Raw genomic sequence first — 14,816 nt, 5'->3', positions numbered from 1 at the left:
TGTGTTGTGAGGGAAGGTGAGCTCCACATCCTCCTACTCTGTTATCTTGATCCCTCTCCAAAATCTATAGCAGATTATTTCAAGCTAATAACTACTTATCTTCTATTGCATACAAAACCTCTACCCTTTTACTATCCCTCCATATTTTATGTTTTTTATGTCACAATTTACATCTCTTTATATTCTGTTTCTACTGACAAATTATTGTTGCCATAACTGTTTTTAATACATTTTGCCCTTTAACATTTATGCTAGAGGTAAGTGGTTAACACATCACCTTATTAAAATATTAACAAATTCTGAATCTGACTTTATACTTGCCTTTACCAGTGTGTTGGATATTTTCATATGTTTTCATTTTACTAATTAAAGGCCTTTCATTTCGGCTTTAAGAACTTTTCAGCATTTCTTGTGAGACAGATCTTGTGATGATGAACTTCCTCATCTTTTGTTTGTTTGGGAAAAGCTTTATCTTGCATTCATTTTGAAGGACAAATTACCTGGGTAAAGTGTTCTTTACTGACAATTTATTTTTCTTGCAGCACTTTGAATATATCTTCCCTGGCCTACTCTCCCCTGGCCTGGAAAGTTTTTCCTAGAAATCCACTGTTAGCCTTATGGGGTTTCCCTTTTTGGGAAGATTTTTTTCTCTTGCTGCTTTTAAAATTTTCTTTTTTGTCTTTAATTTTATACAGTTCCATCTTAATGATCTTGGAAAAGATCATTTGAGATTGAAATCTTGGGATGACCTTTTAGCTTCATGAACTTTGATGTCAAATCTCTCCCCAGGTTTGGGAAACTCTCAGCTATTACACATTTTTAATAAGCCTCTGCTTCTTTCTCCCCATCTTTTCTTTTGGAACTCCAATGATGCATAGATTGTTTCTCTTAATGGTGTCCTATAAATCTCATAGGCTTTTGTCATTCCTTTTTATTCTTTTTGCTCTTCTGACTAGATAATTTCAAAAGATCTGTCTTTGAGTTCACTGATTATTTCTTCTGCTTGTTCCAGTCTGCTGTTGAAGCTCTCTTATAAATTCTTCACTGCAGTCATTGTATTCCTTAGGGCCACAATTTGTTTCTTCCTTATGTTTTCTACCTCTTTGTTGAACTTCTCATTTTGTTCTAGTATTGTTTTTCTAATTTCATTAAATTGCTTGTCTTTTTTCTCTCATAGCTCTCTGAGCATCTTTAGAACCCTATTTTGAATTCTTTATCAGGCTATTCGTGTATATATATCTATTTCCTTAGGGGTCATTGCTGGAGTTTACTATGTTCCTTAAGTGGTGTCATGTTTCCCTGATTCTTCATGGACCCTGTAGCCTGTGTAGGTGTCTGCACATTTGAAGTCACGACTTCCAGTTGTCACAGACTGACTTCATTAAGAAAAGACCTTCACCTGTGGTTGTGCATGCTGGAGCGTGCTGTGACTGCAGGTCTAGTGGTGTGGGGGGCCATGTGCGGGGGCAAGTAGTGGCTCTGGATCCAGTGGGGCATGTTTCATCAGCACAGGCCACTGGGGTCCAAAACACCAAGAATTACATTGTGTTTACCAAATGCTGCAGGGTGACCAGGGTGACTGCAAGGGCTATGATAGTCCTCAGCAGTGCTTCCAGGTCCAGTAGCTAGGGACCAAAGCAGGCAGCACTGGTGGCCCAAGCCAGTACTGTGCACATGCTCAGCTGCAGGGGTTAGTTTTAGGTGCCTGTGTACTGGCAGGGGATTTTTTTGATAAACTTCATACTTTCTGAACTTTGGGCACATTTGCCTGTCAGGATTTATAGTACTTATTTTCAGTGGCTTTCTCATATAACAGATTGAACATACAAAATATTATTTTCATTATGCGGTCTCAGAAACTCACTGCATGCACATTTACTGATTCCCCAAACATCTTCATTTTGTTTTGTACCTAATAATGTATTAAACACTATGCACAAATGAAAACACAGTCCTGAGTCATTGACTTTTAGAGATTATATGATTTAAAAAATACAGATATCTTTAAAGTGACAATAATTACTTTCTAAAAAACATATAACTAAACATACAAGTGAATGTTGCTCCTTTCAGAAAATTTACACTGAAAGGCTGAAAAATGAAGCATTTGCAGTGCTAATTGATAAATTTGGTTTTGACATAAATTAAAACATGTAAACTCTGTAGAATTCTTTTTTGGGGGGACCATGCTGTGTGGCATGCAGGATTTTAGTTCCCTGACCAGGGATTGAACCTGCACCCCCTGCATTGGAAACACGGAGTCTAAACCACTGGACCATCAGGGAAGTCCCTAAACTCTATAGACTTTTTAATGTGCATTGATCATGTCAAATTTTTAAAGAAGATTAATCATGCAACTTTGGCTATGTGAGCTTACAGTACTATTAAGAAAGTATATAGATTCGTGCCCTTCAGCCTTTTGTTGACAACACATGAGGATCAATAATTATATTTAATTATTGACATGAGTTTTTTTAATATTTAGCATTTAATCATTTATGTATCTGTGATGGAATATAAAGAGAATATTCAAAGATTTATAAACATGTATGTTGAAAGTAGAATATTCAAACTAATATTTAACATGCTGTTTACTAAAATATGATTTCTCTTTTTCCCAACAGAAATTTCACTAACAATTTAACCCAGGTAAATCTTTTTGAAGTTTTTGTATATCTCTCATATATTATACTATATATTATTTCCATCATATCTTCCATATTTACTAGAAGAGAAATTTTCTAAATGAATTTTCAATAAAATTCGCTTAGAGAAGTGGTTACTCAAGTTATAGACTAAGATCCCCTGGTCTTCACAGACCTTTTTAGAAGGTCCACGAGGTCTACGCTTTTCCAGCTACATATCTGTGTGAGGATAGATTTCCCCCCATATGCTTCCACCAAAATAACATATACCAACAGCTTGAATGTAGGAGCACAGATGATAAGCCAACTCTCTTCTATTAAGGCAGATATTAAAGAGAATTTACAATGTAAAACAACCAATCTTCTTACTATTTTTTATCTTGGAAAATAAATATTTTTTTCATAAAAATATGTTAGTTAATGTTAATATGTAATAGGTCTATCATAAATTTTAAAATAAATTAATAAATATCTTTAAATATTCTCAATTTTAATTTGTTATATGGTAATAAATATTGATAGAGCTAACCCACATAAAACAACAGCTCTGTGGGATTCTCAGTAATTTTTAAGCCTATGAAGGGGTTTTGAGATCCAAAAATTTTGACATCTGGATTGGAGGCTGATTAGAAGTATGACAGAGAGATATATTCAAAAACTTGAAAATTGAAATCAGGTGGTAATATTTGGAAACTTAAGCTCTATAAATATTTTCATTTTCTCAACATAGTGATTTAGTGGAAAGAAGAGGCAGAAAAATAATAAGAAGAAATAAACTTCCTATATTGGATCAAGATGGCTGAATGAGCTCATGTGTTCATATGTATCCATATCCCAGTCCCAGTTGGCATTATAGGATTATTTATTAAGTCTATAACTATAACAGTGAAAAAAAGGAAGAAAGAGTATTATCCGTGGATAAGGAATTTTAAGACAGAAAATAGAGAGAAACTTCTAAAAGTAGAATACCTATTACAGACCCAAATAATGCAAAATAGCCTCCATCTCACTCAAAACATACAGAAATGCCTTTACAAAATACGTATGTATAATACTAGTGTAGACTTTTACATTAATATTGGTACACATGTGTATAGAATTTAAAAGCAAGTAAAGGAATTTCCTAGTTGTCAGAAGTAACTAAAGAACTAAAATCCAGAGTTAGAGAAGAATGAATTCAAAAGTAAGATAGTTAGACAGAATATAAGCCCTAGTAGACAAAGGGTGATGTTTTAACATTTGTGTGGGAATAGAAAATGAAGCCTCCAACCTATGGGAGAGGGAGGAGCTGAAACTAATCTCCCTACATGAAGCTAGGATTTATGAAAAGTCTGTAAAATGAGAACTAGTAAGGCTTCACTCACTGTCTTAGAGTAATTTCAAATAAATGATACATCCTTTTGGGGGCCATAAATGGACAAGAAGTTACCTTCACAGAGTTTCAGGTGGATGCCCAAGTTAAACATCTCTCAAGAGGTTGAGGAACCTAGAGCCGAGTAGTAAACACAAAAATACAAGCAGTGAAACACATAGGGCGCAGGCAGAGGTGATTATAAAATCCATTTCATAACCAAGGGTGTATAGGACTCTCATAGAAAACAAACCCTCTGAAAATAATCTCAAAATAAAAGCTATAGACCACAAAAAAAATACAAAACTGCCTGGAATAGACACACACATAAACCTTCTCACATATTTGGAGAAAGTTCATACTTTTCAAAACTAAAGATGAGAACCATCTGAAAGATGATTAAATCCATATTTTAAATGGTCACAAAGATAAAAGAAGGGATAAAAACAAAGCAAACAAGAATGAGGATTATGCATAATTGTACATCATTGAAAATATCCTATATATATGTCTTAAGATGAAAAGATAGGCATCTAAAAACAAAAATTCAGGTTAAATAAAAGACTACATACAGTTGAGAAAATTGCAGAATTAGTGATTTGGAATGGGAATCATGCAGAATGCAGAATATAAAAATGAAAAGATGGAAAAGCATCGATGAACTATGAACATGCAGCCTGTGCAAAGGAGACCCCAAACACAGTAAGTTAAACAAAATGAGAAGACAGAGAAATATGTAGCAGATGAAGGAGCAAGGTAAAAACCCACCAGACCAAACGAATGAAGAGGAAATAGGCAGTCTACCTGAAAAATAATTCAGAGTAATGATAGAAAAGATGATCCAAAATCTCAGAAATAGAATGGAGAAAATACAAGAAATGTTTAACAAGGACCTAGAAGAACTACAGAGCAAACAATGATGAACAACACAATAAGTGAAATTAAAAATACTCTAGAAGGGATCAATAGCAGAATAACTGAGGCAGAATAACGGATAAGTGATCTGGAAGATAAAATAGTGGAAATAACTACTGCAGAGCAGAATAAAGATAAAAGAATGAAAAGAACTGAGGACAGTCTCAGAGACCTCTGGGACAACATTAAACACACCAACATTCAAATTATAGGGGTCCCAGAAGAAGAAGAGAAAAAGAAAGGGACTGAGACAATATTTGAAGAGATTATAGTTGAAAACTTTCCTACCATGGGAAAGGAAATAGTCAATCAAGTCCAGGAAGTGAACAGAGTCCCATACAGGATAAATCCAAGGAAAAACAAACCAAGACACCTATTAATCAAACGATCAAAAATTAAATACAAAGAAAAATATTAAAAAGCAGCAATGAAAAGCCAACAAATAACATACAAGGGAATCCCCATAAGGTTAACAGCTGATCTTTCAGCAGAAACTCTGCAAGCCGAGAGAGAGTGACAGGACATATTTAAAATGATGAAAGGGAAAAACCTGAAACCAAGATTACTCTAGCCATCAAGGATCTCATTCAGATTCAATGGAGAAATCAAAAGCTTTACAGACAAGCAAAAGTTAAGACAATTCACCACCAAACCAGCTTTACAACAAATGCTAAAGAAACTTCTCTAGGCAGGAAACACGAGAAGAAACAGACCTACAAAAACAAACCCAAAACAATTTAAAAAATAGTAATAGGAACATACATATCGATAACTACCTTAAATGTAAGTGGATTACATGCTCCAACCAAAAGACATAGACTGGCTGAATGGATACAAAAACAAGACCCATATATATGCTGTCTACAAGAGACCCACTTCAGACCTAGGGACACATACAGACTGAAAGTGAGGGGATGGAAAAAGATATTGCATGCAAATGGAAATCAAAAGAAAGCTGGAGTAGCAAAACTCATATCAGACAAAATAGATTTTAAAATAAAGACTATTACAATAGACAATGAAGGAAACTACATAATGATCAAAGGATCAATCCAAGAGGAAGATACACCAATTGTAAATATTTATGCACCCAACATAGGAGCACCTCAGTACATAAGGCAAATGCTAACAGCCATATGAGGGGAAATTGACAGTACCACAATAATAGTAGGGGTCTTTAACACATCACTTACACCAATGGACAGATCGTCCAAACAGAAAATAAATAAGGAAACACAAGCTTTAAATGGCACATTAGACCAGATGGGCTTAATTAATATTTATAGGACATTCCATCCAAAAACAACAGAATACACTTCCCAAGTGCACATGGAACATTCTCCAGGATAGATCATATCTTGAGTCACAAATCACGCCTAGGTAAATTACAGAAAATTGAAATTGTATCAAGTATCTTTTCTGAACACAAGGCTATGAGACTAGATATCAATTACAGAAAAAAAAACTGTAAAATATACAAATACATAGAGGCTAAACAATATGCTACTAAATAACCATGAGATCACTGAAGAAATCAAAGAGGAAATCCAAAAATACTTAAAAACAAATGACACTGAAAACATGATGACCCAAAATCTATGGGATGCAGCAAAAGCAATTCTAAGAGGGAAGTTTATTGCAATGCAATCTTATCTCAAGAAACAAGAAAAATCTCAAATAAACAACCTAACCTTAACATAAAGCAATTAGAGAAAGGAGAACAACAAAAAAAACACCCAAAGTTAGCAGAAGGAAAGAAATCATAAAGATCAGATCAGAAATAAATGAAAAAGAGATGAAGAAGTAATAGCAAAGATCAATAAAACTAAAAGTTCGTTCTTTGAGAAGATAACCAAAATTGATAAACCATTAGCTAGGCTCATGAAAAAAAAAGGGAGAAGATTCAAATCAACAGAATTAGAAATGAAAAAGTAGAAGTAACAACTGACACTACAGAAATACAAAGGATCATGAGACACTACTACAAGCAACTCTATGCCAATAAAATGGACAACCTGGAAGAAATGGACAAATTCTTAGAAAACTACAACCTTCCAAGACTGAACCAGGAAGAAATAGAAAATATGAACAGACCAATCACTAGCACTGAAACTGTGCTTAAAAATCTTCCAACAAAGAAGAGCCCAGGACCAGATGGCTTCACAGGTGAATTCTAGCAAACATTTAGAGAAGAGCTAACACCTTTCCTTCTCAAACTCTTCCAAAATATAGTGGAGGGAAGAATACTCCCAAACTCGTTCTACGAGGCCACCATCACCCTGATACCAACACCAGACAAAGATGTCACAAAGAAAGAAAACTACAGGCTAATATCACTGATGAACATAGATGAATAAATCCTCAACAAAATACCAGAAAACAGAATCCAGCAGCACTTTAAAAGGATCATACACCATGATCAAGTGGGGTTTATCCCAGGAATGCAATGATTCTTCTATATACGCAAGTCAATCAATGTGATACACCATATTAACAAATTGAAGGATAAAAACCAAATGATAATCTCGATAGATATAGAAAAAGCTTTCAACAGAATTCAACATGTATTTATGATAAAAACTCTCCCGAAAGTGGGCATTGAGGGAACCTGCCTCAACATAATAAAGGCCATATATGACAAACCCACAGCAAGCATCATACTCAATGGTAAAAAACTGAAAGCATTTCCTCTAAGATCAGGAAACAGACAAGGTTGCCCAGTCTCACCACTATTATTCAACATAGTTTTGGAAATTCTAGTCATGGCAGTCAGAGAAGAACAAGAAATAAAAGGAATCCAAATCATAAAAGAATAAGTAAAATTGTCACTGTTTGCAGATGACATGATAGTATACATAGAAAATCCTAAAAATGCAACCAGAAAACTACTAGAGCTAATCAATGAATCTGGTAAAGTAGCAGGATACAAAATTAATGTACAAAAATCCCTTGCATTCCTATATGCTAACAACGAAAAATCTGAAAGAGAAATTAGGAAACAATCCCAGTTACCACTGCAACAAAAAGAATAAAATACCTAGGAATAAACCTACCAAAGGAGACAAAAGACCTGTATGCAGAAAACTATAAGACACTGATGAAAGAAATCAAAGATGATACAAATAGATGGAGAGATATTCCATGTTCTTGAATTGGAAGAATAAACATTGTGAAAATGACTGTACTACCCAAAGCAATCTACAGATTCAATGCAATCCCTATCAAACTACCAATGGCATTTTTCACAGAACAAGAACAAAAAATTTCACAATTTGTATGGAAACACAAAAGACCCCAAACAGCCAAAGCAATTTTGAGAAAGAAAATGGAGCTGGAAGAATCAGGCTCCCTGACTTCAGACTATACTACAAAGCTACAGTAATCAAGACAGTATAGTACTGGCACAAAAACAGAAATATAGATCAATGGAACAGGATAGAAACCCAGAGATAAACGCATGCACGTATGGTCACTTTATCTTTGTTAAATGAGGCAAGAATATACAATGGAGAAAAGAAAACCTCTTCAATAAGTGGAGATGCGAAAACTGGTCAGCTACATGTAAAAGAATGAAATTAGAACACTTCCTAACACGATACACAAAAATAAACTCAAAATGGATTAAAGACATAAAAGTAAGGCCAGACACTATAAAACTTGTAGAGGAAAACATAGGCAGCACTCTATGAAATAAATCACAGCAAGATCCTTTTGACCCACCTCCTAGAGTAATGGAAATAAAAGCAAAAATAAACAAATGGGACCTAATGAAACTTAAAACTTTTGCACAGCAAAGGAAGCCATAAACAATACAAAAAGACAACCCTCAGAATGGGAGAAAATATTTGCAAATGAAACAAGTGACAAAAGAATCTCCAAATATACAAGCAGCTCAATATCAAATTAAAAACCCAATCCAAAAATGGGTGGAAGACCTAAATAGACATTTCTCCAAAGTAGATATACAGATTGTCAACAAACACATGAAAGGATGCTCAACATCACTAATCATTAGAGAAATGCAAGTCAAAACCACAATGAGGGGCTTCCCTCATGGCGCAGTTGTTGAGAGTCCACCTGCCGATGCCGGGGACACGGGTTCGTGCCCCGGTCTGGGAGGATCCCAAGTGCTGCGGAGCGGCTGGGCCCGTGAGCCATGGCCGCTGACCCTGCGCGTCCGGAGCCTGTGCTTTGCAACGGGAGAGGCCACAACAGTGAGAGGCCCGTGTACCCCCTCCCAAAAAAAACACAATAAGGTATCACGTCACATGGTTCAGAGTGGCTATCATCAAAAAATCTACAAACAAAAACTGCTGGAGAGGGTGTGGAGAAAAGGGAACACTCTTGCACTGTTGGTGGGAATGTAAATTGATACAGCTGCTATAGAGAACAGTATGGAGGTTCCTTAAAATAGGAACCTACTAAAAATAGAACTACCATACGACCCAGCAATCCCACTACTGGGCATATACCCTGAGAAAACCATCATTCAAAAAGAGATGTGTACCATAATGTTCACTGCTGCACTATTTACAATAGCCAGGACATGGAAGCAACCTAAGTGTCCATCGACAGATGAATGGATAAAGAAGATGTGGCACATATATGCAATGGAATATTACTCAGCCATAAAAAGAAATGAAATTGAGTTATTTGTAGTGAGGTGGATGGACCTAGAGCCTGTCATCCAGAGTGAAGTAAGTCAGAAAGAGTAAAACAAATACCATATGCTAACACATATATAGGGAATGTAAAAGAAAAAATAATGGTTCTGATGAACCTAGGGGCAGGATAGGAATAAAGATGTAGACGTAGAGAATGGACTTGATGACAAGTGGAGGGGGTGTTGGGGAAGCTGGGACGAAGTGAGTAGCATGGACATATATACACTACCAAATGTAAAATAGATAGCTAATGAGAAGCAGCTGCATAGCACAGGGAAATCAGCTCCATGCTTTGTGACCACCTAGAGGGGTGGGATAGGGAGGGTGCGAGGGAGGCTTAAGAGGGAGGGGATATGGGGATATATGTATACATATAGCTGATTTACTCTGTTATACAGTGCAAACTAACACAACATTGTAAAGCAATTATAGTCCAATAAAGATGTAAAAAAATTTAAATATTCAACAACCATTTCTAATAAAAACACTAAGCAAAACAAGTTTAGAAGGAAACTACTTAATTCTAAAAAAAAAAATTTACTTCCCAAATAACTAACAATAATTGTTATAAATTATGAGATATTTCGAATTCAATTAAAATCAGGAACTGGACAAATGTGCTCATAATCACCATTATTATTTAATATTGTATTGAACATAATAATGTAAGTAATAAATTAAGGAAAAGAAGTGTACAATATTATAAATTCATGATAGCAATACAGACTATAAAATACTTAAGAATAAATATAAGAAGACACAGAACCTGTATCAAGAACCACACTGAAATTTTGTCGAATGGCTTAAAAAAGATCTGTTTTTTAAAGTTTCTAACTGGACACCAGAGTCCAATTTTTGATTGAAAAAATATCTTAAAATTTATATGGAATAATGTAGTAAAATAAGCTGTCTTCTTGGAAGAAAACAAAAGTAGAATCCTTGCTTACACCACATACAAAAAAAAAAATCCCTTGGCATAGAAGACAAATGTAAAACAGAAAACCCTGGATGGTTGGCAGGAGAATCTTGAAGCTGTACTATATGGAATCAAGGGAAATCTTATTCAAGACTGGAAACCAGAATCTATGAATAAAAAGTAGTCATAAATGAAAATGTGAAAATTGAAAACTTTATCACAGAAGTGCCATAAACAAAGTCAACTTACACAACAAATAGTTATGAAAACATTTTACAACATAGATGACAGTACACAGCTAATATCCCTAGTGTTGAAAAGAGATGGAGGGATGTAAACTTTGAAAAATGATTCTACATTATCTTACACATACTCGGCAACTTATACTCAAGAGTATAAGTATATACTCTAAGTATATACTTAGCAATTCTACTCCTAAGTATATACTCAAGAGAAAATCTTGCACTCATGCCTGAATAGACATTTTCAAAAATGCTGGGTGGTGGGATGAATTGGGAGTTTGGGATTGACATATATACACTACTATGTATAAAATAGATAACTAATGAGAACCTACTGTATAGTGCAGGGAACTCTACTTGGTGCTCTGTGGTGACCTAAGTGGGAAGGAAGTCCAGAAAAGAGGGTATATATATATATTTTATATATATATATATATATATATATATATATATATCTGATTCACTTTGCTGTACAGCAGAAACTGACACAGAAGTGTAAAGCAACTATACTCCAATAAAACAGAAACAAAAATGCTCATAGTAGAATTGCTCATAAAATTCATCCATCCCAAACAGAAGGAATCCAAATGCCCATTAACATAAAAATGGAAAAATTGTGGTATTTTCACATAATGGAATTTTAAATAGTAATGAAAATGAATGAGCTCAGTTATGAGCAGTAACATGAATAAATCCTAGTTACATAATCTTGAAAGAAAAATGAAAGCAGCCCCTAGGGGGTTATGTGTGGGCTGATCAAGTTCAAAAAACTATCATTATATTAATGAAAAACCAACACAGAATTCAGGAAGGTGAGTACCTCTGGGCAGAAACAGGGAACCTGAAAAGGGAGGAATATATAAGTAAATGAAAGATATTTGTAAGGTTCTAGGTCTCGAGTTGGATGGTGGGTTCCTGGTTTTCATTTTACTAATTTACAATTTAAATAATTGCATAAAAGAGGGTCATGCCAATAACGATAGTGTGTCATGGACTGAGGTTTGTGATTATTCTAATAATGTGTCTGTATACCTAAAGTCCAAACAAAACAAAGAGCTCTTACAAATGATAAGAATATGGTAAGTTCCAATAGAAGAATGTAAAAAAGCTATGTACACAAAAGCAAATCTAACAAACATGAAAAGATGCTGAACTTCACTTCATCTCAAGAAAATTCAAATTAACAATGAAATGTCACACTCATCACAGTAGTAAAACTTGAACAAGGGAAAATAACTATTGCTAGAGGGGATCTGGGCAAAACATCAAACATTGCTGGTGGAAAGTGTGAGGAGTTAGAGCCTTATTCACATTTTTGGATAGGAATATGGAAACATCTATTGAAATTAAAAATATATATACCATTTGGATCTATAATCCCACTCCTGGGAATCTACTCCACAGAAATAAAACCTCTAGTGTATACAGCTGTATGGAAAAGGACCTATATTTTGCAGCATTGTAATAGTGGTAAAGCAAAACAAAACAAAACAAAACAAAACTGGAGCCACAGTAAATCTCCATTATTAGAGACATTGATCTGTAAATTATAGTATAAGCACATCATAGAATATTGTTCAGGCATTATGAGAGTTGACTGGGGAATTTCAATGATGTATACTTGAGTGAAAAAAAGGGAGAATGTGGGAAGTGTGTATAATGTGATCCAATTTTGTTTAAAAAAAAGAACGTCTTAAGATGCCTCTTTTTAAAAATATATGTACGCATGTATTTGTGTTTATCTCTGCAAATGCATAGCATGGAGAAAAATAGCAAAAAGTAAATACTAGTTGTTAACTCAAATTACATAGGTTGAGAGAAGATTAATATAGGTAAAGGGAATATAAAAAGGAGGAAGGGAGGGAGGGAGGGAGGGAGGGATGGAGGGAGGCAGGAAGGGCAGCCATATATAGGGACAATATAAAATCTAAGGCAAACAGATTTAATAAGATGAAGAGGAATGCCACATAATTATAAAAGTAATAAAGTTTTCATATGTACATATATATGTCTATGTAACCACCACACAGATCAAGATATAGAACATCTAGAACATTCTTTATGTTAAAAACTTCTACAAATTAATAAATAAAAGACTAAAAGCCAGATAGAAAATGAGCAAAGGAAATGAACAAATAGTTCACCAGATGGGAAATAGAAATAGAACTTGAATATATGGAAAGATGCTCAAACTTTCTCATGATAAAAGAAATGCAGATTAAAACTGCATCAACGTACCATTTTTCATCCATCGACTGACAATATCAAAATGTAAGACAACACATCATGTTGGGAAGGCTGTGTAGAAAGAAGAGATCTCATACATTGCTGGTGAGAAGGTATGTTGTTGCAACTGCTATGGAGAACAATTTAGCAGTATCTACAAAAATTACAAATTCATATACTCTATGACTCAACAATTCCACTTTTAGGAATACTCAAAAGTGGAAAATAATATATGTTCAGAGTTGCTCATTATAACTTTGATTGTAATGGCAAAGGATATAAACAAATATTTATTAGCAGGTTACTTGTTAAATTATGGTTCCTCCATAATTTGTAATAATATGTAAAATAATATGAAAGATTAATGAGAATATTTAAAGATCTCTAAGATATAACTTTAAGTGAAGAATATAATGTTCAAAAGTGCATTTAGCACACTAGTATTTATATAAAAAGGAGAAAAATAACACTGGTTATGCACAAAAATTTTATAGAAATACAAAAAAACTTACCAATAGTAGTTACTTGCAGGGTGTAGTAGACTTGTGGGAACTGAGTGATGAAGTACAGGGTGGGAGAGACAATTTTCACTGTATTTTTAATATAATTTATTTTTATAATAAATTGTCTGTTTAAGAAGAAAACAATAAAAAGAATTAGATCTACATCTATTGAAATGGCTATGGTGTATTAAGTGACAAAAGCACATTATAAATAACATGAATAGTGTAATCTCATTTTTGTAAAAAGTGTATGAGTGTGTGGGGAGGCTGCTGTGTCTGTGGGTGTAGAAAAAGACATATAAGCATTCGTACAAAGTTTTAACATTAGTTACCTCAGGAGTGTAGAGGATGTTATTAATTCTTTGGACAGTTTCTCTTGTTAAAAACAACACGTATTACTTTTGATATTTTAAACTGAGATATTCAAAATTTTAAAAACAAATAAAAACATTTTTTGGTTATGTTTTGCCACAACTAAAAATTTGTCCAAAGTGTCAAGAAATGCAACCACATTTTATTTCGTAGGTTATCATTATATGGATATACGATCCAGAAAACGCAGACCCTAGTGAATTGCTATGGAATGCAAATGAACCTTCCCTAGTAGGTGGAAACATTATTATTATCCTAGATAAAATAATATGCTACATTTCTCTTTTAAGGGGTGTGAATAATTTATATTAAACAGCCTAGAACTAGATACATTTTAATTATCCATTAAATTTAGTTTAGTCATTATAGTGATTTTGAACTTGTGCTCGATTTCTACAATTATAAATCTTTCTTTAGAATTCTTCCGTATTTTCTATGACTTCATTATTCACAAAGAGGCTGACCGTTAAAATGCTTTAAAGATGTTTCTTGAGCATCTTTGTTGAAGTCATCCTTCAAAAATCTGTCTAGTCCTTTATTGAATCCTTTACCACTTGAGACTAATGATTTTCCTAAAAGTGCAGCCCAGTGAATAAATAAGTCCTTTCTTTTATCTGTTACAAATTTACCTCTTTCAAGATTCAAGTTCTGTCTTCTGTTACAATCATAATGTATAGAAGAGAAATGTAAAATGAGTTTTAGTTTCTTATGGGATTCTTTATGTCTTCATGAGTTGAGATATGATTTTTTAGTAGCATGCTGTCATGCCTCATGGTAATCAAATTCACAAGAGATAGACTGATAAATTAAAATGACAATGAATCAATTAATTGTTTTATTTGGCAATAAACGTTAGAGGGAATAAAATATATTAATGGTAATTAAATACTTTAAGTATTACTCTTACTTAATTTCTAATCTTTTAAGTGAAAATATGCACAATTTAACATTTAGTTCATGCTAAATAATCATACCTAATACT

The 14,816-nt window shown here is 33.9% G+C and overlaps 1 protein-coding gene across 1 annotated transcript in view; it reads left to right on the top strand.

The window, feature by feature from the left end:
• Positions 1-14,816, top strand: part of CATSPERE (catsper channel auxiliary subunit epsilon) — a 241,170-nt gene that overhangs the window by 42,896 nt on the left and 183,458 nt on the right. The window contains exons 6-7 of the mRNA XM_060142069.1: positions 2,625-2,649; positions 13,988-14,065. Coding sequence (XP_059998052.1) covers positions 2,625-2,649; positions 13,988-14,065 — 103 coding nt within the window. The remainder of the gene's footprint in view (positions 1-2,624; positions 2,650-13,987; positions 14,066-14,816) is intronic.

This window comes from Lagenorhynchus albirostris, chromosome 2, assembly GCF_949774975.1.
Source record: "Lagenorhynchus albirostris chromosome 2, mLagAlb1.1, whole genome shotgun sequence".
Lineage (NCBI taxonomy): Eukaryota > Metazoa > Chordata > Mammalia > Artiodactyla > Delphinidae > Lagenorhynchus > Lagenorhynchus albirostris.
This window is presented reverse-complemented; position numbering and strand designations above follow the sequence as displayed.